The sequence below is a fragment of the Myotis daubentonii genome, chromosome 18, assembly GCF_963259705.1.
Source record: "Myotis daubentonii chromosome 18, mMyoDau2.1, whole genome shotgun sequence".
NCBI classification, from domain to species: Eukaryota; Metazoa; Chordata; class Mammalia; order Chiroptera; family Vespertilionidae; genus Myotis; species Myotis daubentonii.
The window spans coordinates 3,641,660-3,667,111 of record NC_081857.1 but is presented as its reverse complement, the minus strand read 5'-3'; the positions used below and the strand labels follow the sequence as shown (position 1 = coordinate 3,667,111).

Below are 25,452 nucleotides of genomic sequence, written 5' to 3'. Positions count from 1 at the left end.
GAGACAAAGGGAGAGCCTGAGGAAGGGCACGGAGTGTTGGGAACTGCATGCTGTTCTCACAAGGGCGACACTGTGGTACAAGAAATGGTGGGACTGGAAACGAAGGACAGGGTGGCCTTGAATGTCAGGGAAGACATGTAAGCTTCATTTCACAGGCAGTAAGTTTAAGAAGAATAAAAAGATCCAGAATTGAGATTTGGGGAGGTTGATGTGATTCTAGACTAGAAGAGCAGGTGATGAGGCTGGGACCAGTAAGACGCCTATGGTGCTAGCCAGGAGGTGACAAGAAGAGCCTGGTTTGCAGGGGGGGTGGGGGGAGGGCTGGGGGAGAATGCAGTGAGGGGGAGCAAATGCAGTGGGCAGTCACCTGGCCCAGGTGTGGGGCACAGGGAAGGGCGGTGGCTGTGAGATCCCAGCCTCGGTGGCTGGTGCCCTTCTGATGTACTTGGTGCACTGCTAAGCTACACCTGATAGCCTGAAGACCCCCTAACTCAGACAACTCCTCGCAGACCCCTCTCAGGAGGGACTGGGACTTTCTCCCCGGAGATGGTCTTTATCCTCCATGAGTCACGGCATGTTCTCTCGCCAGGCAGCCTGGCACAAGGTGGGCATTCAAGAAATGTTGACCAAACAGCTCAGTTACCTGGTTAGTGGCTGAGGCCAGCGCCTTGGTGGCTATCAAAGCTGAATCCAGCTCCTGCCCTCAGCAGCCTGGAGGCGGAGGAAGTTAACCAAGTGCATGCGCTCCTGCCAAGGGGCCGTGTGCACCGGCTCCGGTGACGGAATGCGGGAGCGAGGCCTGCTCGGTGTGCACGCCTCTCGCAGACGCCCGGGGCCACCGGTGGCTGCCGCAGGCTCGGAACCTACACAAACTGACGCTGCAACGACCTCCCCACCAAACATGGGTTGAGGGAATTCCACTGAATTTGGCAGGCACTTGGGGGGGGAATGACTTAAAATTTAGGTGTTACATGAAATTCACTTGTGTGTGCGCGCATGCGTGTGTGTGTGAAGGGGTGGTTTCTGGTTTGCACACAGCAGGCCTGTCGAGCAGCCAGCGCCGAGGGAAGACGCCTCGGAAAGCAGACTGTGCTTTGAATCGCGAGCCCGAGGCACAGCCCCCCGAAGCGCATGACCCCATTTGTGTTCAGCATTCTGCTCACAAGAGAAAGTTTGTGTGGAGGCTTGAAGGCAGGTGGTGGCGGCCTTCGTTACTTAACTGTCATTGGTAATAATTCTCCCCAGCGCACACCAGGGATGAGAGCTTCAGGGGGTCCAAAGCCACCCATAGCCCCTCTTCCGGGAGGATTCCCGCACCAGGAGTCTCCAGCACCCCGCGTCACAGCGCTGTCCCGGCTCCCTGCGGGGCTGGCGGCAGGGGTGGCCCTTGCTGTGGGGCGTGTCCGTGTCCGTGCGCCCTTGCAGAGCCTCTCCGCCAGGGGCCGCACCTCCTCTGCCCGCGAGGCCCCTGAGGGCACTGCAGCACGGGCCCCTTCCCTCTGGGTCGTCCGAGGGAGGCAGAGGACGGAGGATGGGAAACTATGCCAGAGAGACTGACCCCTCTGGGCTGCCTGTGGGCTCCCGGCGGCCGGCTCCCAGGCCAGTGTCTGCGCTCCTGTGGGATGCGCCTGCCAGATGCTGCTGATCGCCTTGTTTCTTCCGAGCCTCAAGTTTAAATTTTCCCTCCAGGATCTCATCTCTGAGGCCCCCCAAAAATGTTCTCTGTCGATGACTCTCTCTCTCTCTCTCTCTCTCTCTCTCACTTCTCTCTCTCTCTCTCTCGCTCGCTCCCTCCCTCTCTCTCTCTCTCTCAACATATCCTTGGGTAACAGTTAAAAAAATTTGCCCTAATGTTGAAAGCACTAAGAGTGACCAGAAGGAAGAAGAAATATTGGACAATAAACCAATTTAATGCAGATCCAGTGCCTTAAAAAGGAAGAGCCCGCACTCAGCATCGCATGGGGAGGGTGCGTGTCACAGGGCAGGTCCCTATCTCCTTAGAAACCACCGCCCGAAGCCGCCCTGCACTCTCAGCCTCCTGGGTGAGACCGGGAATCTCCCACAAGCCCCGGCGACCCTGCGGGCTCCCCGCTTAGTCTGTGATGAACACCAGGAAACAGATGTGAAGCTCCAAGGCTTAGAGGACGTTGGGCAACAGGTGATGGTGTTGGCTGGTCCAGTGTAGGCCGGCCCATGGACGGCTCTCCTCCTCCTGTGCCCTTCTGCCTGGCACCTCTTACTCCAGCTCTGCCCGTTCAGCGAGCCTGTGCCCACCCTCATCCCAGGATGGGCGGTGGCAATGTGTGCCTGAGCCCTGGGCTAAGCCGCCTGGCCTTGTCCCAGGCCCACCTGCCCGCTAATCCTCCCTCCTCCTCTGCAGCTTGGTCCTGGTCTCCTCCTGCCGGCGCCTCCAGGCCGCGATGATGGCCTCATCGTCTGCTGTTTCCTCATCCTCCCCGTCAGTGCTTCGCCGGTACCGCGCCCGCTGCCCTGAAGCAAACCTCCCTTCCTCTCTGCTCTCCGTCCTCGCCTTCTCTCCCTCCTCTTCAGACCTCATGAAGCTCTGTGTGAATTTCCTCTTGGCGCCAAACTCAGAGAAGTCTGCCCTGCACGACTCTTCCACGTCCTCCCAGTCCCTGGGCCTGGCCCAGTCCGCACGTCGGGGCTCCGGGGACTCCTCCCCGGCCGAGGGCTCCGGGCTGGCCTCGCGGGAGCTCGAGGTCTCACTGAACAGGGCCCTGGAGAACTTGTGTGTCTGCCTGCCCTCCCTGGTGGAGGAGGACGAGAACCGGGAGGAGCTTCTCACGGAGCCGCCGTCGGCCGCGCGGTAGGAGGAGGTGTCCTGCTCCTCGGACTTGGAGAACTTGTAGCTGGAGGAGCTGCAGCCCGTCTCCCGGAGCAGGGAGGACCTGGTGGACTTGCCCCTGGAGCTTCCAGACCAGCTGCTTTGGGGAGGAGATCTCTCCCCGGCCCCGAGGCCACTGAGCCACTTGTTGATGCTGCTGTCCACCTCGTGGCTGGCCCCGCGGCCACTGCCGCTGCGATCGGAGGCATCCAGGGAGGAGCCGGCGTCCGTTTCAGGCTTCTGGGAGCCGCCGCGGGAAGAATACCGGAAGCTGCCTATGGCGCTGTCGGCGTCCTCGTCTCTCTCGCCCACGTCCCCGTCCTCATCTTCCCTGACCTTCTTCTTCTTGAAAAGGTTGCTGCGTTTGTGGTCGGAGGCCAGCTTCTCCATCTTGTACTCAGACATCTTCTCCCTCAGCTCCACCTGCATCTCCTTCTCCTTCTGGCCGAGCGCCTTCAGGTTGACGTGGTCGGCAAAGAGGCTGTAGGTGGGCTTGCTGGTCCCCCGCCCGGTGCTCCCCATGCCTTCGGCCCTGGAGCTTGGCGCGCGGTGGCAGGACGGCAGGGACTGCGTGTCGGAACCGGGTCTGGCCTGGCCTCGAGGCGGAAGGCCCAGGGAGGAGGCGCTCTGTGCGCTGAGCATGGAGACCTGGTCCTCCCCCGGGCCGCCGGCCGCCGGTGCCGCCTTCGCACTGGCCGCGGATGGGGAGCGCGACAGCAGCAGCATTTCGTTTTGCTTCTGGGCGAGAGTCTCGCTGACTACGTTGGCGATCCAGTTCTGGATACTGGCGATGGAAACGGTGTCTCCGGGCCCCACGGGGAGGTTAGGCAGCGGTGTGGAGGGGGTGGAGGCCAAGCCTCCCCCTGTGTTGCTTACGGCCTGAGATGGGTGGGAGCTGAGGCTCAGGGCGCTGAGTACTGAGGCTGTGTCCCCATCAGTACTGACCGAGGGGGCTGCGGACCAGAAGGCAGACAGGGGGATGCTCCTGCTGGCTGCCGGGCCGTCGGCCTCCCAGCTGCCCATGGACTGGCTCTCCTCCAGCGTCTGCCTGCTTCTCTCCAGCAGCTCCAGCCTCCGCTGCCTCTTCTTGGCCGAGGCTGAGGCCTCGTCCTTGCTGAGCTCCACCACCTCCTCCTTGTTCTCACTGCCCACCTTCTTCTGGTGTTTCAGCTTCCAGGCCTGGTAGGCTGTCAGGTTGATGTCGGAGGTGCCTTTCTTCTCCTGCTCGGCCTCCTCTGCGCCTGGCTCGCTGCAGCTGTCTCCTGCCTCCGAGTCCCTCTTGTGAAACCCAAATTGGATTCTCTTGATCTTCCACCTTTCGAGGGCAGTGAGTTTGTCCTTGTTCCTGCTGCAGAAGTTATAGAAGGAGCTGGCCTCGGACAGCACACTCTCCTCGTCTTCCTCCCGGACCCTGCTCCCCGCCTCTGAGCTTGCGCCCACCTCCTCTCTCTCGCTCCTGGACTGGTACCTCCGGGAAGCTTCCTTCTCAATCTCCAGCAGCCTCTGGTTCCACACGTCCCAGGAGCTGTCCGTGGACACGGAGTCGGAGCGCTGCCTCCCTCGCCGGCTCTGGCTGCTCATCTCCAGTTGCTGCTTCAGGACCCGAATGTCATGGCTGCTCACGCTCTCCGAGGTGCTGGTCTCACTCAGGGTGTACCGGCGCCTTCTCCCCTTGAAGGAGCCGACATCGCCCTCCTCCTCCACCTCCTCCTCCTGCCCCCACTTCCGGTGCCCTTCTGCCTGGTACCTCTCGTTGCGGCGCTGCCACTCCCGGATGATCCCCTCCACATCCTCATCCTCAGGCTCGTCCCCCCCCTGGGCAGAGGGCGTGGAGCACTTGCCATCCCCACCCTGCGGGGCCTTGCGGGTGGGGAGGCTCTGCTCCTTCTTCCACTGCTCGTAGAGCTTCTCCTCCTCCTCTTCATCGATGAGGGTGAGGGGCTTGGAGGCCTGGCTGGCCGTCCCCAAGGAGGAGCCACTCAGGCGGCTGGTGGTGTCGTCCTGCTCCTCCACCGTGAGGTCCTGCACCCGGGCCCCGATGGTGCTCCCCGTGTCCTCACCCTCCTCGGCCCCATGTGCGCCCCCCTCCCCGCTGTCGTCCTCGTCTCTCTCTTCCATCAGCTTCTCGTTGAGCTCCCGGAGCTGCCTGAGGAAGCCGTCGTTGGGGCAGATGGGCCGCTTCCTCCGCACGGTCATCAAGGCCTCCAGGACGGCCATGTGGTGGAAGATCATGAGGTAGGCCACCACCAGCACCGCCGACCGGCTGATGCCCATCTCGCTGCTGACCAGCACTTTCCCTGAGAAGAAAACACGGTCAGAAAGCTGTGGCCGCAGCATGTCCTGGCTTGGTTTTCAGCCCTGTTTTGATGTGCTGGTGTCATGTTTACTTGGCCTCTGGTCTCTGTCCATGCTCAAGTCCGTCTGTCCCGTGTTACAGTGTCAGGCAGAGCAGTGGGGCTGTCCTGAGCTCAGGCACACACTTTGTGCGCTGTCTGAACCTGGGCAGGACGTGGGGCAGAGGGGGGAAGGGACTAACCACTGTCCCCACAGTTCTCATTTCTCCCGCCAAACTGGGCATCAGAGGGGGGAGAAGTGAAAGAAGGGGGGACAGGGCAAGACCAGAGAAACCTGAGGCCAAGATGAGGGCATCACAGAGACGTGGAGTGTTGCCATGGAAAGCGTCAACAGTCACAGCTGGAACTTAAGAATTCCCTTCATAGCATCCTTGCTGCATCATTCCTCATCCAGGCTCTGCTCACACACACATCACACACACACCACACTCACACATCTCACACACACTTCTCACACACCACACATACCACACACACACACCCCACACTCACACATACCACACACACACATCTCAAACACAACTTCTCACACACCACACATACCACACACACATACACAACACACACACCATGCTCACACATACCACACACACACACCCCACACTCACACATACCACACACACACAACTCAAACACACACAATTTCTCACACATCACACATACCACACACATACACAACACACACCCCACACTCACACATACCACACACACACATCTCAAACACACACAACTTCTCACACACCACACATACCACACACACATACACAACACACACACCACACTCACACATACAAACCACACACATATACAACACACACACACACCATGTTCACACATACCACACACACCTCACACACACTTCTCACACACAACATACAACACACACCACACACACACACAAACTACACACATATACAACACACACACCACGCTCACACATACCACACACATCTCACACACTTCTCACATACCACACACACATATACAACACACACATATACAACACACACACCACACACACATATCACACACACCACTTCTCACACACCACACTCACACATACACACCTCACACCACACACACATCACAGACAACCACACATGTATACCACACACACACACACACACATATATATACATATACACACATACACACATGTACATACACACTAATGGGTGCTTCCTATGACAGGGAGTTCAGTTCCTCACACACCACACACATACCACACACACTGACACAAACCACACACACATACACACACTCACACACACATATATGCCACACACACATATACACACTGCACATGCATACCACACAGAGACATATACATACACTGCTGGATGCTTCCTGTGACAGGGAGCTCAGAACCTCACATACCATCCACATACCACACACACTTACACTCACACACACACCATACACATACACCACTCACATATACATTCACACACATACATACATGACACACACACATACACACCACACACATATATATCACTCTCACACACACACACACACACACACCACATACCACACACACACATACCACACTCACACACACCACACACACACATACACATAGCACACACACACCACACTCACACACCACACATACACACCACATACACTCACACAACACTATAAACACACCACACACACCATATACCACACACACACACGCACATACACACTCACCTCGCTCCACACTTAGATCTAATTTGGGGGCGTCCCTTCACGCTCTATAGCAGACACTCAGGGCTCCCCCTGGGATGATCTGGGGTCAGTAATGAACACATCTGTATGAACCAGGCCTTTCAGACAAAATCTTTAAGAACATCACTATCACATTCTTTGCTAAACTTTATTTCATTTTCCTGGCTAGTCTGTGTCTTTTGGTCAGTATTCAAGCATCTTTTCATGTTCTTTTATGCATTTTTAACATTTTAATCCTCACAGCAATTTTAGGAGGACTCGAGCGCCTTATCTCTGGTCTCTAGATAGGAAGCTGGAGTCCCTGGCCCAGGACCTGGCCCGCAGTGCCATGGAATGGAGAGGGCGCAGCGGGTCCGACTCCCCAGCTCCGGGGCCCTGAGCTCTCCGCCCAGTGCCCACCCCGTGCCCACCTGCAGCTCCACAGCCTCCCGTGGGCTCCTATCTGGGCCACAGCGCCGCTGCCCTCCCACCCGTGGGGTCTCCAAAGCGGAGGGGTGAGTGTGGTCCAGGTGCCTTCTCAGTGCCTGCCTTGTCCTTGACCTTCCTGCAGGACGGCCACACCCCTCCTCCCCCGAGGGCTCCTCCACAGACTCCTGGACAAGCCTATTCCCCTCGGGGCCTTTGCTCCAGCACTTTCCTCCGCCAGGTAGCGCCTCCCAATGTTCCGATGGCTAGTCCCTCCCTGTCACTCGGCTACGGGCGTCAGCCTCCCTCTCCAAGGCTGGCCTGTCGCTCCAACACATCGTTTCAGGCCTCACACCCCCCAGTGTCTCACATTCCTCTCTCTTTTCTGTTTCATTCCTGCCTTCACTGCATGGGGGATGCAAAGGCCAGAGCTCTGGGCCGGCTTTCACCCCAGGGCACCTGTCAGCCCTCAGTCATGACTTATTGGACGTGTGGCGGTCCTTCCCTCCCCCTCTTCTTATAATGATACAACCACCTCCGTAAGACAGGTAACCCCAGACACGGCAGATAACGGGAGGTTTCCATATGTCCCCGTCTTCTTCTCCCAGGCCAGGCAGACCCCCTCACCTCGATAGGTGAGCAGGGCCTCGTCCAGGAACTCGGCGGCCTTCCGGAAGTGCCGGGAGATGTCCACCTCGGGGAAGTCGTCCACCTCCACCCCCAGGTATTGGATGTCTAGGCCAGTGTAGAACTCGGGCCCGGTGTAGACGCCGGTGCCGTGGGCGGCGTTCAGGATGTGGGTAATCCCCAGCCTCTTCAGCCGGCTCTTGTTCACAGCCACACTCCTGAGGACGAAGAGGCGGGGACGGGTTTGTGCCAGAGTCGGAGCTGGACAGGCACATCCCCATGGAGAGGGGAGTCCACCCGCCGAGTCAGGAGGGCCAGCCGGCGAGTGCCTCCTCCTCGCTCCCCCACAGGTCGGGCTCACTGCGATACCGTTATAAAAAGGGGCCAGGGACTCAGTCCCCGCGGAGGAGAGAAGATATGGGGGCTGGCAGGGGAGGGCAGGACAGAGAAGAGAACCAGAGGTGGGGAAGGAAACCTTTGAATAGTCCAGAGATCTCTAGTTTAAAATCTTGCCCGTCTGGTGTGGCTCAGTGGTTGAGTGTTGGCCTATGAACCAAGAAGTCATGGCTCAATTTCCAGTCCGGGCACATGTCCGGGTTGCTGGCTCCATCCCCAGAAGGGAACATACAAGAGGCAGCCGATCAATGATTCTATTCTCTCTCATTATTGATGTTTCTATATCCCTCTCCCTCTCATCCTCTCTCTGAAATCAATAAAATTATATATATATATTTTAAAATCAGGCATTAAGTCCTGGTTCATGTGCTCAGTGGTCAGAGTGTCAGCTTGTGCACCAAAAGGTCACAGGTTCAATTTCGGGTCAAGGGCACGTACCTGAGTTGCAGGTTCAACCCCTGGCCCCAGTCAGGGTGTGTGTGAGAGGCAACCAATCGATGTGTCTCTCTCACATTGGTGTTTCTTTCTCTCTGCTCCTCCCTACCTCCCTTCCACTCTCTCTAAAAATCAATGGAAAAACATATCCTCGGTGAGTATTAACAAAAACAATAATCACTAAAATCCTAGGCCTTGGGAATAAACACTCACCAAGACACAGAAAAGGCAGACCAAAATAACCATCACCTGCGTGTGCCGCACGCTGCTCTGGAATGCTGTGTTTTCCAAAGCTCTTCCACGCACATTATTTTGTCCTAATAATGCACTCCAGCGGTAGACAGAGAAACTACTTTTATTCCCATTTGAAGATTGTAAAAATGAACCGAGAGCTGTATGACTTCCCGAGACTGGCTGAGAAAGAGACCGCGCAGGGCCCGGTGGCTTGCGCGTCCAGCTCGGAGCTCTTCGCGGTGGAGGGGTCTGAGAGCCCCGAGGACAGGGCTGCCCAAGAAGGCGCAGAGGCCGTCAGCTGGGACCTAGGCAGACGCCCTGCGCCCCTCCCTGGTGACCACGGTGGCGGAGCTTCTGGGTCCACAGAGCTCATTAGGGATGGCTTGGGACTCGGTGCCCAGTGCTGGGAATCAGGTTCTGGGCACTGAGTCCAGGTGGGAAATAAGACCCACCATCCAAAGCTATTTTCTTACTGTTCTCCTGGGGCCCCAGGCCCCCCTGTGCTTCTGGATAGAAGGTAACTACAGCAGGAGAACACCTCAGTAAGTAGCCAACGGATTGGCCAGCCTTAGGCCACAAACACCGTGGCTCCACGTAGGCCCTGGCAAGACCCCGAGGGAATGGACGTGAGTGAGTTGTTTTGAGGTTTGTTCTGGAAACCCCTGATATACTTTTTAAAAATAACATTTCTTTTCTGACTATAACAACCACAAATGTTTACTCTAGGAAATCTGTTCCATTCAAAAGACCCTAAAAAGAAGAAAATAAAATCACTTGTAGAACTACCTCCTAGAGAGAAGTACTGGTAACACTTGATCATGTTTGGCTCTAATTTGTTGTCTATGCAAAAGCTATACACACACATCTATATATTCTCCAGTTAGCATCACACAGCATCTATACTATCACGGAACCTAATTATCTTCTTACTACATCGTGAACATTTCCGTATGTTGGTAATTCACGTAAAAATCATGACATCAATGGCTCCGACTGTCCCCTTCTATGGTTGTATGGACGTTGGGGGACAATGGTGAGGGGGCTTGTGCTGGCACTGCTCCAGGCAGGCAGGGAGGCCCCGAGAAGGCACCTGGAGGGGCAAGGCGGTGACGAAAGCCCTGGCAGGGGAAACAGGGTCATGGGGCCAGCATTTTGCCCTGCTGACCTATAGAGGTGAGGGGACCCCTGCATGCAGACAGGTGGGCGGGGCCTTTCTCCAAGGCAGGGGCTGGTGGGTGGTCAGCAGCATCACGTTTCTGGATGGAGCTAGTGGGGCCTTTGGTGAAAGTTGGGGGCAGGCGTTTCATCTCTCTCGGGCACTACTCAGGGGAGGACAGTGGCCTGTGCCCAGCCCAGCAGTCAGACTCACTTCTCTGCTATGAAGACGTTGGGCCAGACCTCATCCACCTCGTTCCAGGGGGCCTCCTGGCGGTCCTGGACCAAGGCCCGCTGCAGGTCCAGGACGCAGGGGGTGTTGTACAGGCTGGTGTCGTCCATCTTCTCCCGGACGCGGTGGTACAGGTCCTCCATCAGCAGCTGCTCGGCGGACTCCAGCATGCCCGGACACTCCGCCTCGGCCCTGACGCCCCGCGGCCTGAGTTCTAGGGGGACAGGCAGCGTTCTCCTCAGAGCTGGGGCACCACGGCTCCCTGCTCCTGGGGAGAGCCCACTCCTGGCCAGTTTGCTGCCAGGCCTCTGGGCATGGGCTGAAACGCCTGCAGCATCTGCCGGGAAGGACTTACGGGGGCCCGGGGGCCCTGCATTGGCCTGGACACTGTGACCAGGACCAGGGCCAGGGCCGTGCAGGGAATGGGACACCAGCTTCCCTTACTCCCCCCCCTCGTTTCCCGAAAGCTGCTGACACCTTAGTCCGAGGTCCTTAGTGCCTGGTATACATCCGGTACATACTTACACCCTCCAGTGCGCCATACAAAGCAGAAGCCCTGGCTAACTGAATACCTGCATGTGCATGTATCGGAATTTCACGTGCAAACCCGAGGCTGGTTTGACTCCTCTGCACATGCGATGCAGGCACCTGAGAAAGCAACACCTGCCGCGGTGGGTTTCGTCCATCACATTTAGTGGGCGTGTCTATGCTGGGTATTGTCTGCTTCCCGCCCTGGAGCATTAGCACCTGTCTCCCAGGCCCCAGCTCTCCGCAGGCGGCGGGTTGGCCAGGGCTCTGATGCCAGTCAAGGCAGCACCCAGGCCTTTCTGGCCAGAGAGGCTCAGATTCCAAATAAAATCAAGTCCTATTCACCCCCACCTCTAGAGAACCTTGGTCTCCTCCTAATCCATTTGCTCACAATTTATCAAATCGGGGGCAGGCAGATACTTCACTGACAAGGTCAACCTTTACCTTAACTGAGCCTGTCTGTCTTTTTGCATCTATGATAACACACCCTTGAAATGTCTGGGTAACTTGTGACTTCCCTGTATCTGGAGCCCCTGGGGCACAACCAAATGTGCTGGGTCCCAGGACAGATACCACAGATTCCTTCATCATCATGTTAATTGTTCCTGCACCCACCTAAGTATGTGTCCATCATTTTACTTTTTATCCAATTCCAGAGGTTTCCCCGCTTCGCTTAATCCCACCTCCTTAATCTATCACCAATGAATTTCATGTAACCCACCTATGTTCCTCCTTTGATTGGAATGTATAAATACGGATGTAACCCCGCCATTCTCCGGAGCATTATCTCGATTCGTTGAGTTTTGCTTCCCAGCACATGTCGACAGTTTGGCTCAAATAAACTCACAAAAATTCTTTACAGGTTTCAATGTTTTTTTACGTTAACACTTCCTTTTGTGAGAAGGTAACAGGAGCCCTAGCTGGTTTGCCTCAGTGGATAGAGCTTCAGCCTGGGGACTGAAGGGTCCCGGGTTTGATTCCTGTCAAGGGCACATGCCCAGGTTGCAGGCTCAATCTCCAGTTGGAGGCGTCAGGAGGCAGCTGATCAATGATTCTCTCTCATCATTGATGTTTCTACCTCTCTCTCCCTCTCTCTTCCTCTCTGAAATAAATAAATTAAAAAATAAAGAAGGTAACAGGAGAGAGGAGAGCAGGTGTGTCTCCCCCCCGCCCCCCCCCCCCACCACTTAGCAGCCAAAACACTGAATCCAGAGAGGAGGGAGGAGTTAAGTAGGAACGGGCGTTCTCTGTGTTGGCCATGACCTGCCTGCACCAGCTTGCTCAGCTCTGAGTGAAAAGGCACGGCCCCACTGGCCAGCAGACCTGGCCCAGCCCCGCTGAGGGAGCAGGGGTCTGTGAGCCCTCTCGCTGCTAGAGGTCTGTGGGCGTTGCGAGTCCGCCTGCCACCAAGATGCTGTCAGTCCTGCAGCCTGTGGGCGGAGCCCTACGTTCTCCCAAGGAGGACCCGTCCCCCAAAGCCCCTCTCTTCCCTTCTGTCCTCTAAACCATCCAAGCGGCCCACATCCCTGCAGCAGGTCTCAGCTCTAAACAGTCTCGCATCTCCAATGCAAGGCGGAGAGGAAAACTCTGTGCCCCAGGCTCTGTGCTGTTGAAAACTAGATGACTCGTCTCCCAGCTCTCCGGAGTCTTAGGAGCACAGGCGAAAGCCCCTCTCCTCCCCTCCCCTGCTGAGAGATCCCTCCTTTACCCTTTTAATTTAAAAACAAAACTCCCGGCACCTCATTAAAATACACGCATTGACTTCCTCTTCCATTTTCTATCACTCCCTTCCCTGGCCTCAGGCCCACCCCCAGCGGTTCCCAGCCCTCCCCACGACCCCTCCTCCCGTGCATGGCTACTGCGTGAGGTTTCTTCACGAGAAAGCGAAGCCCACGCCGCTCCGTGCTCTGTCCAACGTGGGCTTCCATGAAAACAGAGGCTCTTCAGAGTCAGTGTCACCCCTGACTCATGAGCAGGGCCATCTTTAGACTGTCCCCTGACACGCTTTCCTTTCTCTGGACTTTTCTTATCCCCTGGCCACCTTTCAGCCGCTAAGACCAATGGAGCTCAGGCCCATGCGCCGGGGAAGGGAGAGCCCCGAGGTTCCCCAGGAAGCCGGGCGTGGCTCTGCTCAGGCCCCACTCTCCCTGCGGAGTGTCCCCAGCGTCCTATCGACCTGCAAGTGACGCTCCAAGACGCCGTGGTTTTCTCCCAACTCTGAGCGCGGGATTTCCACTTCACAGGACCAGAGCCTGGAGAGCGGGCCAGAGAGTGGAGCCAGGAGAGATGCAGGTGGGAGGCCGGGGCATTCCCAGCCGCACAAGAGTGAAAGGGAGCTTCCGGAGCCAGCGTGATGCTGGGCGCCGTGGAGAGAAACCCAGAGCGGGCGAGGACACCTGGTCTGGTTGAGGGTCCCAGAGGCCCAGGCAGGCTGCGCTAAGCCAGCGATGGCGAACCTATGACACGTGTGTCAGAGGTGACACCGAACTCATTTTTTTGGTTGATTTTTCTTTGTTAAATGGCATTTAAATATATAAAATAAATATCAAAAATATAAGTCTTTGTTTTACTATGGCTGCAAATATCACAAAATTTCTCTATGTGACACAGCACCAGAGTTAAGTTAGGGTTTTTCAAAATGCTGACACGCCGAGCTCAGAAGGTTCGCCATCACTGCTCTAAGCCCACAGACCAGTGGAGAGTTCAGGAGACCGGGCCTCCCAGGGGCCCGGGGAGCAAGCAACAGCGGATAGAATTTCTGGTTCCTCGTGAGGGTACAGGAGACCCAGGTGTCCCTGTGGATCCTGGGGGGACCCCAAGGGCCAGGGGACTGGGAGAGCCCCGGGGTTCCACGTGCAGGAGCAACATGTGTGGGTCTCATGACGAAAGGCCTGGGATGGGGTCCTGGCCCCCAGCGGTGGATCCCAACTGAAACCAAAGCCACCGAAGTGGGAGAGACCCTCAGGCCAAAGTGAGGAGAAAGAGGAGGAAAGAAATTCTGGAAGATTATTTTCCCAAAACTGATGGGAGGAAGGTGAATCCATCCAATCAGGGTGAGTGAGATATAGCATGTTTTCTGCTCCTGGATTTACTGTGTAAATGGTAACGCCTCTCCCCACCCCTGTCCCACCTCCTCCCCAGACATATATCTCAATCCCAGTGGCCATGCAGGCCTCCCTAGCCTGCCCTCCAGGGCGCCCTGCGTGCTCCAGCCACTTCCTGGCTCTCGGTCTGTGTCTCTAACACGAGCCCCCCCAGGACCCTGAGGCAGCTGAAAACCTGAATGGGACATAAGGGCAGGCGGGGCCGCCTCCTGTGCCACCAGGGCACTGCTCACATGACACGACACTACACGGGCGATTCCCGCCTCTGTCCTGCGAGGCAAGGAGGAGGACGAGGAGGAGGAGGAGGAGGAGGAGGAGGAGGAGGAGGAGGAGGAGGAGGAGGGCGGCGGCTGCTTTGGATCTGCTCCTCTTCTGCTATGGGAAGCGCCTGAGAAGCATACTGACACCTTCCGGGCCCCGTCCCAGCGTCTCCGGTGACCCGAGGACTCTCCCAATTCCCACCGGCCTCTCACGGCCTTACCTTCCCTGATGATGCGCTTGGCAGCCACGGCTGAGGAGAGGTGAATGGGCTCCATGAAAATGCTCTCCGTCTCCGCCTCCGAGACCACCGAGTACCTGGGGGAAGAGGGAGATGGCGCTGAATGGGAGGCTCCTTCCACAGGAGAAACCCGGGTTTGAGCCACAAGTGGGCAGTGACGGGAGACGAAGGGGCGCCTCCTGTTTCGGGACCCGAGGATGCGGAGTGTGGGTGCCGTGGCTCCGCTTGGCATCCTCTGCTCTCGGACCAGGGCGGCGCCAGGCGCGCTGATGCTTAGCGACATGGTTGGCCGGGCTGTGGCTGGGGTCGCCCACCTGATGCGGCTTGACTTTCTCTATTGTTCCCACCCTTGGGTGTCCTGCTGCTCCCGGTTTCCTTGTCCCCTGTCCTCTGTTGTCGATACAGAGGACATGCCTAACTGTGCCTCTGCCAGGCCTGCTGGACTGGGCATGGTAGGTGCCACCATTCCCTCCCTCCCGTACCTTATCCCTGCGTGGGAGGGAGTGGGCTGATGAGCTGAGGATGGAGGCTGGCACACGTGTGTGTGTGTGTGTGGGGCGGGGGGGGTTGGGCAGGAAGACGTGCTCCCACACCCAGACCTCATTCGGACACAAGAACTCAAGGGTTAGCCTGAGCCCAGTGTCTAAGGTCAATGTCAAGGCTGTTAGGACCACCCTCTAGTGGCGGGTCCTCCTCCGTTGGGATCCCCCTTAGCCAGTGTCAGGTGAGCTCTGGGTGTCTTTCTGCCTAGTCTTTCCTAGGTCTAGAGAGGCAAAAAAAAAAAAAACCTCACAAAGATGTAAGAAGGTTTAATGGACACCATTTCTTTTTTTATCACAAAACTTCCCCCATTCTGCCCCTGCATAGCCCACCCTCCCTGCCCCTCGACCCCTGGCCATCACGGATCTGTTCCTGTCCCGATACTGGGACCTTCTCCAGAATGCTCTGTGAAGGAATCATATATAACTGGGGTCCCCTGGAGCTGACTTATTTCACTTCGCAAAGTGCACCTAAGAGTCATCCATTCTACGACTTGAATCAATAACTTGTTTCTTTTATTGCCTAATAATATTCCGTTACTTAGGCACCACAGGCTATGCGGCCTTGAGTCGAGGCTGAGCATCCAGGGGCGAAAGGACACCCTGCCTCTGGTTGGCTGGTCTCTGGGTTCTGATCTTCCTTAACCTGCCAGGCACTATCTACTCTACAAGCCCTCGGCAGCTGCTACCACCCACCCCGCTGCTACAGGGCAACCGGTGAGCCGGTCCAGGTGGAGGGCTCCTTCACCGAATTACCTGGAACCAGAACCTCTGCCCGTTGTCCTTTTGCTTTTAAAAGTCTAAAGTGGATGTGTTTCCTGATCTCTGTAATTGACCTGTTTTTATTTATAGGAACTGGTAAGATCTTATTTTAGTCCTCAGTGTTTAGAAATTCCCCACTGATGTTCCCAGGTCTGCTTCCACCCAGTGTGTTGAGAATGGGCACCATTTTTTGAGTGCCTTCTATGAATTTAATTCTGACAAAACTTCGGCAAACTAGGTCTTACTATTCCTGCTTTAAGATGAGAAAACTAGCTCAGAGGGGCTACCAAAATTACTCAAGGCAGTGAGTGGCAGGGCTGGGCTGCAAACGCCGGGAGCCTCGCTCTCAATCCCATCTCCTCTCCACCACAACACGCCGCCACTAAGACTGGAAGCGGGAGGCAGCTGGTCGAAGCGACCCCCGCTGGATCCCCAGGCCCACAGACCTTGACACAGGAAAGCACCTGGAAGATCCATGTTGGAACCGTGGCTGGGCGGAAGGATGGATGGATTGGGTTGAACTGAGCTGAGTCCAGGTGAACTGACAGAGCTGACATGAGCTAGGACAAGGGTAGTTGGATTGAGTTGGTGGATCAGCAGAGTAATTATCTCATTGTTGACACCCACATGAAGTGTGCCCAGGGCCAGCCAGACTATGAAGAAAACTGTCTGTGTCGGAAGACAGCAGTAGCCTGGGACTCTACCCAAGACCAGCTGGACCTGCCCGTGCCGCCCAGGGGACAGCAGGGCGTGACGCCACCAGGGCAGTTCCTGAAGGATTCCCGGCCTCGCTCCTCCCAGGACCTGGGCTCCAGCTGCACATCCTCACTGAGCTCCTTTCGGCCTGGGGACTTCGCTGAAGCCCACCTCTGCTGCCTGGCTGCTCCGTCCTCCCCTCTTTACCATCTTTCATCTTAGGTCAGCCATCACTTCTTTCGAAAAGTCTCCCCTGGCCTCCGCCTCACGCTGCCCCATTCATCAGGTGGACTTTGTCATTCACCTGCGAAATCATCAGGTAAGTGCCTACCTCCTATACTAGGCCACACCCTCTAGGAGGCACCACTGTGGCTGGGTGGTTTTTTGTTTTATTTTCTTAATCCTCACCGGAGGATATTTTTTCCATTGATTTTTAGAGAGAGTGGAAGGGACGGGGAGAGACAAAGACAGAAACATTGATGTGAGAGAGACACATGGACTGGCTGCCTCCTGCATGCTCCCTGACAGGGGCCAGGGGTTGAGCCTGCAACCGAGGTATGTGCCCTTGACTGGAATGGAACCCTCAGTCTGCCAACACTCTAACCACTGAGCCAAACCGGCTAGCACACAGCTGGGTGTTTTGATGATGGTTGGGTTCCCAGCACCCACACAGTATCTTGCACAGAGTAAAAGCTTAATAGTTATTTTCTGATCCTCTAACTGAATTTGTCCTCAATAGCATCAAATTTACAGGGATAGGGCAGTTGCAACAATTAGGACAAGTATTGAGCAGGTGTTGGCCACTGGCTCATCATTTCACTGGGCTGCTAGGAGCAATCCAGGGCCCTGGCTCTGTCTGTCCATGCTCACTCTGCCCTCCTGAGGCCAAAATGTGCATGTGCTGGGCGGCCTGTCGGCAATCAGCAGGTTTTTCTTATGGTGGATTACAGGGGGCCCCAGCCCTGGGACCCTCCTCATGTAGAGAGATGAGTCCACTTCCCTTGAATCTGGGTAGTCTTTAACTGCTTTCACCCATAGAACATCCTGGAGGCAACACTGGGCCCGTGTCTCCTCCTGGCCCGCTGCTCTCTCTGGGAGCCTGGAGCTGCCCTATAAGAGGTCTGACTACCCATGACCACCTCGCTGGGAAGGCTCTTGGTCAGCAGTCCCTGCCGGGCTCCCAGCCGACAGCGGCCATGTGGACTAGTAGACTCTTAGAGGTGCAACCTGCACCCATTGCCCCGCCTCCCCAAGCTGACACAGACAAGCTGCCCAGTAGAGTCCTGCCCAAATTTCTGACTCTCAGAAAAGGGAGCACAATCATGGCCTTAAGTCATCATGTTTTGGGGTTACTTGTTAAGCAGCAATAAATAGTGGGAACCGGCGATTCTAAGACTAAGAAGTGAAATTTGAGCAAACACCAGGCACTCTTCTCCTCATTGCGATACGGAACCTCGTAAATGCCAGCGGCCAGCCGTTTCTGCAGCTGAGGAGAAACACAAGTGTCCCCACTCTGGGGACAGTCTGGTCCCACTGTGCGCGTGGCTCAGGGCACTCTGGTTCTCAAGTACCAACATCTCATAGAACTACAGCCAGAGCCTCAAATTTTATATAAATGTGAGTCCCATCTCCATTTCAACAATATGTATTAATAATAAATATAATATTATTAAATAATATTATTTATAATAGTTAATATCATTTATACTACTGTTAATAAAATAACTGGTTTGTTTATTAAGGGTCAATATTATGTAAAATGAGAATTGTGGGGAAAGGGCAAGACCGAACCCTGCAGGTAATGAGCTGGGAATTCTTATTCCTATGGGATGACAAGGCGCTTCCTCCAGGCAGCCCCCCTTGCTCCCACCAGATGCTATTTGGCCACCAGGGCTCTGCATTCTGAGGAGGCTGTCTAGCGTCTGTGATCAGTCCTCCAGGCTAGGGCAGACAGCGAAAAGACAGGAAGAGCCCGCACCCGTCAGGTGTGCAGAGGCCTTGGGAGGACTCAGCAGGTGGCGTCAGCAGGATCCCAGCCTGGGACTGTCCACCTGCGAGCCTGCGACCGGGCCATTTTCCCTTAACAGTGTTGACTTCCGACGGCGTGGACTGGGTTTAAGCGCCAAACACGGGGACCTGAGCGTCGCTCCTACACCTGCCTAAACTCGGAGGCTGCGGGCTGATGAGCATTTGAAACCAGAAATGATGGAGAAGTGCCCCGCCTTGTTCAGCGAATTCCTCAGCAAATCTGGGGAATGGCCGTGAAGACAGGACCCAGAACACCAGAGGCGATCCCCTCCCGCCCCGCACATGTGTCCAGGCTGCTGCGGTCAGGAGCGCGTCCGTCCGGGGCTGGGTCACAGGCTCTATGAGGCGACTGCCGGGAGAGGAGGACACGCAACCTGGAGGCCACCAGCGCGGTTTAGAGTCTGTGAGGAAGGTGTGGGGGGAGGACCCGAAAGCCCGGCGGTGGGGGTGGGCGCCGGGGAGCAGACAGAAGTGCCCAGAAGGAGGAGGGAGGGGAGACCTGAGCACACCCTGTGCCTATTCCAAGGCCCTGGCGGTTTTGATTTATGACCACATCTGGGCGGCCACCCGCATCGCCCGCATCCCTGAGACAGATGAGACGGCACTCACACCGGGATCAGAAGCGCACGGGCGGGGAGGGCGGACCTAGGATCCATAGCCGCCTTGTAGGCTAGGGAAGAAGCAGCTAGAAAGCCTTGAGGGCGAATAGGAAAAGCAACCATAAGGTGAGCAGTTTGACGGACGTCCTAACCAAGAGCAAAAGACGGTGCCGCTTTCTTCAAAGCGCGCTTTTCACAGTTGCAGGCCGCCGCGGCCCAATCGTGTAACCTCAAATCAATTAATTCACTGGCTCGTGCCCAGCATCTGGGCAAAACAAGGAGAGAAAAACAGGACCGCACCAGCCACAGCGAGGACCAGCGTAAGGTGGTGAAACTTTTTTGTAAGCGTGCGCACACCTGTACACACGCCCTGAGCTGAGACTCCAATGATGTGGCCACTGCGGTTTATAATCGGCCAAGTTTGAAAGCTGCAGCTATAAGCCAATCGACAGGCTGTCAGGACACAGAATCAAGTGGAATTGGGGTCCTTTAACCCGGACCCCGACAGCTGGTCACTTCCTGTTAAGGAGCCCCTGGGAATGAAACGGAGGCAGAGGCCCAGGAGGCTGTCTTTCTGATTTGGCTTTTGCAGAAAAGGAACAGGTTTCTGAGCTGCCTCTGAGTGTCCATCGCCTCAGGGAGAGTGAGCACGCAGGCCCCGAGGAAGGAGCGGAGGCATAAACGAAAGCAAATGGATGCTTCGCCGGCTGCGTCCAGGAGGCCGGGAGAAAGAGTGAGGCGGAGAGGTCCTCACGGGGAAAGAAAGGTAAAGGAGAAAGCGTAGCCAGGAAGAGCCATTTCCCGAGGCCGCTCAGACCTGACGCCCACCGCCAGCCGCCCACCCGCCACTCCCGCACGCGGACCTCAGCGTGGGAACAGCCGCAGAGCCCAGCTATAAACGTCACTGACGGTGGATGGAAATGCCACCACGGGAGATGGCCTGACGACCACCAAGGAATTCCAAAAAGCTGCAAAGCTTGAAAGTTCAGACCCAGAAAACCAAAGCAAGAAACCGACTTCAACTCAGCAGGAAACAAAAGGAAACACAGTGGATAGAGCGTCGGCCCAAGAACTGAAGGGTCCTGGGTTCGATTCCAGTTAAGGAAACAAAAAAAGGAGACCAACCCTCCTTCTTTACTCCCAGGTCTCACTGCTTTCCTTCCCCAGCCAGTGATCTGAGATGCTCACCACACCCAGGGGATAGGCACTTCATACAATGCCCATCCCCCAGGGCAACACAATGTACGTACAGATGTTACTTAGCTGGCTACTCTTCATTAGACAGTTGTCCATGTTGTTCACATTCTATATCCTCAGTCACTATAGCTGCTAAGACATTCTTCTGGGCACAGAGGGACTTATTTCTGTGAAGTACGGACCAGTAGCCAGCCTGCTGGGTCATAGGACAGGCGTAGGCTTGGTCTTAGTAGATACTAGGAAATAGTTTTCCAAATCGTTGTACTAATTTACACGCTCACCAGCGATTTCACATCCTCATTAATATTTGCTATCACTGGGCTTTAATTTTAGATGGTCTGGTGAGTATGTAATAGTATTGAATTGTAGTTTTCCTTTGAATTTCTATTATATATTTTTGTTTTTATTGATTTCTAGCTTAAGTCTCAACTGGTCAGAAAACATGTTTTGTATAATTAAAAATGTGTCGATAAATGAAGTAGTGCCCAGTATGCAATTTGTTTCGGTAAACGTGCCATGTGTGCGTGATAAGCATGTGTATTCTGTGATTGTTGGATACATGGTGTATAAATGCCAATTAGATTAATTATGTTTACTGTTTTGTTCACACTTCTTATAGATATATTTTTTAATTTATTTAAATTACAGTTGACATACACTATTATGTTAATTTCAGGGGTACAGCATAGAGGTTAGGCATTTATATACCTTACACAGTGGCACCAGACATAGCTACCACAATATTGACTATGATCCCTACAACTGTGCCACACATCCTCTGGCTATTAATTGCCAGTTATCAAACTTCCCATATTCTTAATGTTTTTTTGGCTCATTCTATTCATTGCTGAGATCGTTTTGTAAAAAATATACATTTGACTAAGATTGTGGATTTTAATTTTGTATTCAGTTCTGTCCACTTTTTTGCTTTCTATATTCTGAGGCTATGTTATTAGCTCATAGAAATTTTAAATAATTATATCTCCTGGTGAACTGGACCTTGGATCATCACAAAACTTCCCTCTCTGTCTCCAGCACCTGTCCCCTCAGTCTGATGCCAATAAACAGCACCCCTGGCCTGCTCTGGGTCCTGTCAGTGGCCTTTTCCAGAGATGGCCCAGCGTGTCCCACCCTCGTGCTCTCCCTGCAGCGGAACCTGGACACTCCTCCAGTGCAGGGCTGGAGTCCATGCCCCTCCTTTCGAACCTGTGGTCCTCTATGTGACTTCTGAGCCTGCCTCTTTTTAAAAAGTGTATCTTTATTGTTGAAAGTATTACAGACGTCCCCCCTTTTTCTCTCATTGACCTCTGCTAGCCCAGACCTGCCCCCAACCCCAGGCCTTCACCACACTATTGTCTGAGTCTATGGGTTGAGCATACTTGCATATAAGTTCTTTGTTAATCTCCTCCCCACCACACTCTGAGATTCCACAGTCTGCTCCATGCTTCTATGTCCCTGGATCTATTTTGTTCGCCAGTTTATTTTGTTCTTTAGATTCTACATCTGAGTGAGATCATGTGATACTTGTCTTCCTCCAGGTCCTTCCATGCTGTTTCAAAGGGTAAGAGATCCTTCTTTTTAACAGCTGCATAGTATTCCCTGGTGTAGATGTACCACAGCTTTTTATCCACTCGTCTGCTGATGAGCACTTGGGCTGATTCCAGATCTTAGCTGTTGTAAATAGCGCTGCTATGAACATAGGGGGGCATACATTCTTTCTAATTGGTGTTTCAAGCTTCTTAGACGTGGGATCACTGAGTCAAATGGACCTAAATAGACACTTCTCCAAAGTGGACATACAAATGGCCCAGAGACATATGAAAAATGCTCAAAGTCACTATCATCAGAGAGATGCAAATTAAAATGACAATGAGATAGCACCTCACACCTATCAGAATGGCCACCATCAACCAATCAACAAACAAGTGTCCCGAGGATGCGGAGACAAGGGAGCCCTCGTGCACTGCTGGGGGGCATGCAGACTGGTGACCTGCTGGGGGCATGCAGACTGGTGCACTGCTGGGGGGCATGCAGACTGGTGCACTGCTGGGGGGCATGCAGACTGGTGCACTGCTGGGGGCATGCAGACTGGTGCACTGCTGGGGGGCATGCAGACTGGTGCACTGCTGGGGGCATGCAGACTGGTGCACTGCTGGGGGCATGCAGACTGGTGCACTGCTGGGGGCATGCAGACTGGTGCAGCCACTGTGAAAACAGTACGGAGTTTCCTCAAAAAATTACATATGGAACTGTCATTTGGCCCAGCGAGGCTACATTTAAAACCTGATGCACTCTTGTCGTGTTCTCTGGGATGCTAACTCTTGGAATTCAGCCGCTGGGCTATGAGGAAGCCCAAACTGGCCCACACGGAGCCATCAGATGCAAAGACCATGTTAGGTGTCTGACCGTCAGGAAGCACCAGACCTGTGACGATGCCTCTATGATCCCAGGCCCGGCTGTGGAGTCACCCCCAGCCTGCAGGTCACCCCAATCTTCACAGCTTTCCAGCTGAGGCCCCAGACATCCTGCGGCAAAGGCCAGCCACACGCTGTCCCTTGTCCAGGTTCCTGGGGTGAACGCAATAAAATGGCTGCTTCATGTCACTAGGCCTTGGAGCCCTGAGCAATAGCAGCTGGGACAGCGTGGTGTAGGCTTTCTCCCCCTGTCAGCCTTTGTGTAGCTTTATCTCTAAGGCGTGTCTCTTGTAAGCAGTACATAGGCTTTTCAAACATCGAGTCTGACAGTTTTTGTCTTTTAATTGTAGTATTTAGTTTATTTGTGTTTAATGTAATTACTTACATATTGGGTTTAAGTCTACCATTTTCTTATTTCTTATGCTTTTTTTATCATTTATGATGCTTTTCTGATTATTTTCTTGTTATTTTCTATATTTTTCCCCTCTTCTTTCTTGCCTCATTTTGCATTGGTTACATTTTATCACAGTAGCTTCCCCTCATTAGACTGTTAGTTATACATTCTGTTGTGAAACTTTCAACAATTACACTAGAGATGACAACATACATCCTGGACTTCCCGCTCAGGCTCAGGGTTTCAGAAAACCTCTCCGGCGAGCGGCGCAGCTGAGAGATGAGGCCCCCAGAGAGCAAAGCAGAAAATCGGGATGGAAACTCCCACGTGAGGAAGCACCCGGCGTGGTCCTGACTCAGGGAGGTGTCTGGTCTATGCAGATCAGACACCGATGAAGGGGTCATATTTTCAAAAAACGATGAGCCTTAAAAGCCTTTGGGTGTTATAAGCCTGAGAACAGCCCATGGGCCCCAAAGCCCATAAGCAGGGCACAGTCTGCTAGAGCCCCTGAGTGACGAGCGCCCACCTACGTCCCCCACCCCCTCCCGTGGGGAAGCCTCCGGCCCGAGAAGCAGGAGCCCGCAAGACCCCAGAGGACTGAGGGAAGTGGAGCGGGTTCGTGGGTGCTTCAAGGTCAGCTGACCTTGAGACATAAAGTTGGGGCTCCTCTTCCTGTTTCACAGCTAAGAAGACAGGCGCAAGAATCAGAGTGGCTCCGCACATAGATGTGGTGGCGGAGCTAAAATGAGGCGTCAGGCCCCGACTGTGACCCGTGGCAGAAAACGCAGGTGGGCACACACACTACCGCTACGGCGGGCACCGCAGCATTTCTTTGCTGCCTCATGGTTTTCCTTAAAACGTCATGAACATGAAAATCTCCCACTTACATCATAATGTATTCTCAGCGATTTCATGTTAAATTGTCATAAAATAAAGGGGACTCTCCAGGAAGCGCATCGTGGGACGTGCGCTGGGCACACGCCCTTGCCCCCGGGCACACACATGTTCCCGGGAGAGACACAGATCAGTCACCGTAGTGCCGGGCTGGCCGCGGGCCTCTCCGCTCCTGCAGCGTCTCCGTCTCTGGTCGTCCCAGCGATCCAGGCACCACCCTCAGCTACACCGTCAGATCCTGGGCACCCGTCAAGGTCCCGACCAGCATCCCTCCTCCAGGAACCTCCCACCCCCTTCCGAGTGCAGTGGTTCCTGCCTCAGCCCAGGGCACACTGGGCCCCAGGCAGGATCCTAGCACGCACTGGGAACCCTGCCCCGCGGTCGCCGGGTGTCCGCGCCTCCAGCAGGGACGGCACATAGAGAGAACTCCGCGACATTGCTGATGAGTGGCCTTAGGGGTGGCTGTCCTGGGGGCATGCTCCCTCACCCACCCCCAGCGGCACTTACTGGCTGGGCGAGGGGCTCCGCAGGAGGTACCGGGCCTGCACGGCCCTCACGTCCGCTTCGTCCTCTTCACTTGGGACGACCTGCTCCTCCTCGGGGTCCCCACGGGTTGCCATGGCACCTGTCAGCCTCTGCATATTTGGTGTGAAAAAGGCAGTTGAGGAATCTGGTTTTGGGGGATTTGTGTGGGGAGGGGTGTGTTGGCGATGTCACCTCAATGGACCTAGGAACGGGGGGGGGGGGAGCCGGGGGGGGGGGGAGTCACCACGTGCTAGTCCTCTCCTGGTGAGAAGACGCACAGGGGAAACCAAGTCACACTGGGCCCAGCCACTGTCACCAGGACACCGAGACTCACGCCCTGGCCAAGGAGGAGCCAGCCTCCGAGTCACAAGACTTCAGTGGCAACTTGGCTTCGTCCACAGATGCCAGCAAGGAATGGGGGGAGGGAGGGACCGGAAACTGAAGACAGTGAATTCCCCAGACCAGAAAGGTCTTTCTGTTGAAACATGGACACCCACCTGCTCTCTCTCTCTCCCTCTCCCTCCCTCTCTCTCTCTCTCTCTCTCTCTCTCTCTCACACACACACACACACACACAACACACACATTTTCTGCCTCTGCTGGGGGAGGGGCAGCTGGCCCTCCAGGGTCTCTGGCCCAGGCACCGACCCCCAGCCCGTTCAGGAAGGAGAACTCCCAGAGCTGGTCCCAGGAGGGGCTGGGCCCCACACCCAGGCCATGAGGCTCCCTGGGCATGGCGTCCTGGGCCCATGGGACAGAGAGGAGCACTCACCGCGGATCTGTGGTCTCCACACCGAGGGCGGTCTCCCAGGACTGGGGGACCCAGAGACAATGCCACAAGCCTGACCAGTGAGAGGCCCCACTCTGTCTCCTCGGGC

The 25,452-nt window shown here is 55.1% G+C and overlaps 1 protein-coding gene across 1 annotated transcript; it reads right to left on the bottom strand.

Annotated features, from left to right (window-relative positions):
* Positions 1-1,870: 1,870 nt before the first annotated feature.
* Positions 1,871-25,452, bottom strand: STYXL2 (serine/threonine/tyrosine interacting like 2). Its single transcript, XM_059673458.1, has 6 exons — positions 25,347-25,452; positions 24,558-24,685; positions 14,510-14,604; positions 10,379-10,610; positions 7,945-8,162; positions 1,871-5,142 (listed from the first exon to the last, which is right to left on the bottom strand). Exons 2-6 carry the CDS (start codon positions 24,668-24,670, stop codon positions 2,357-2,359), a joined length of 3,444 nt encoding a protein of 1,147 aa, XP_059529441.1. The 5' UTR covers positions 24,671-24,685; positions 25,347-25,452; the 3' UTR covers positions 1,871-2,356.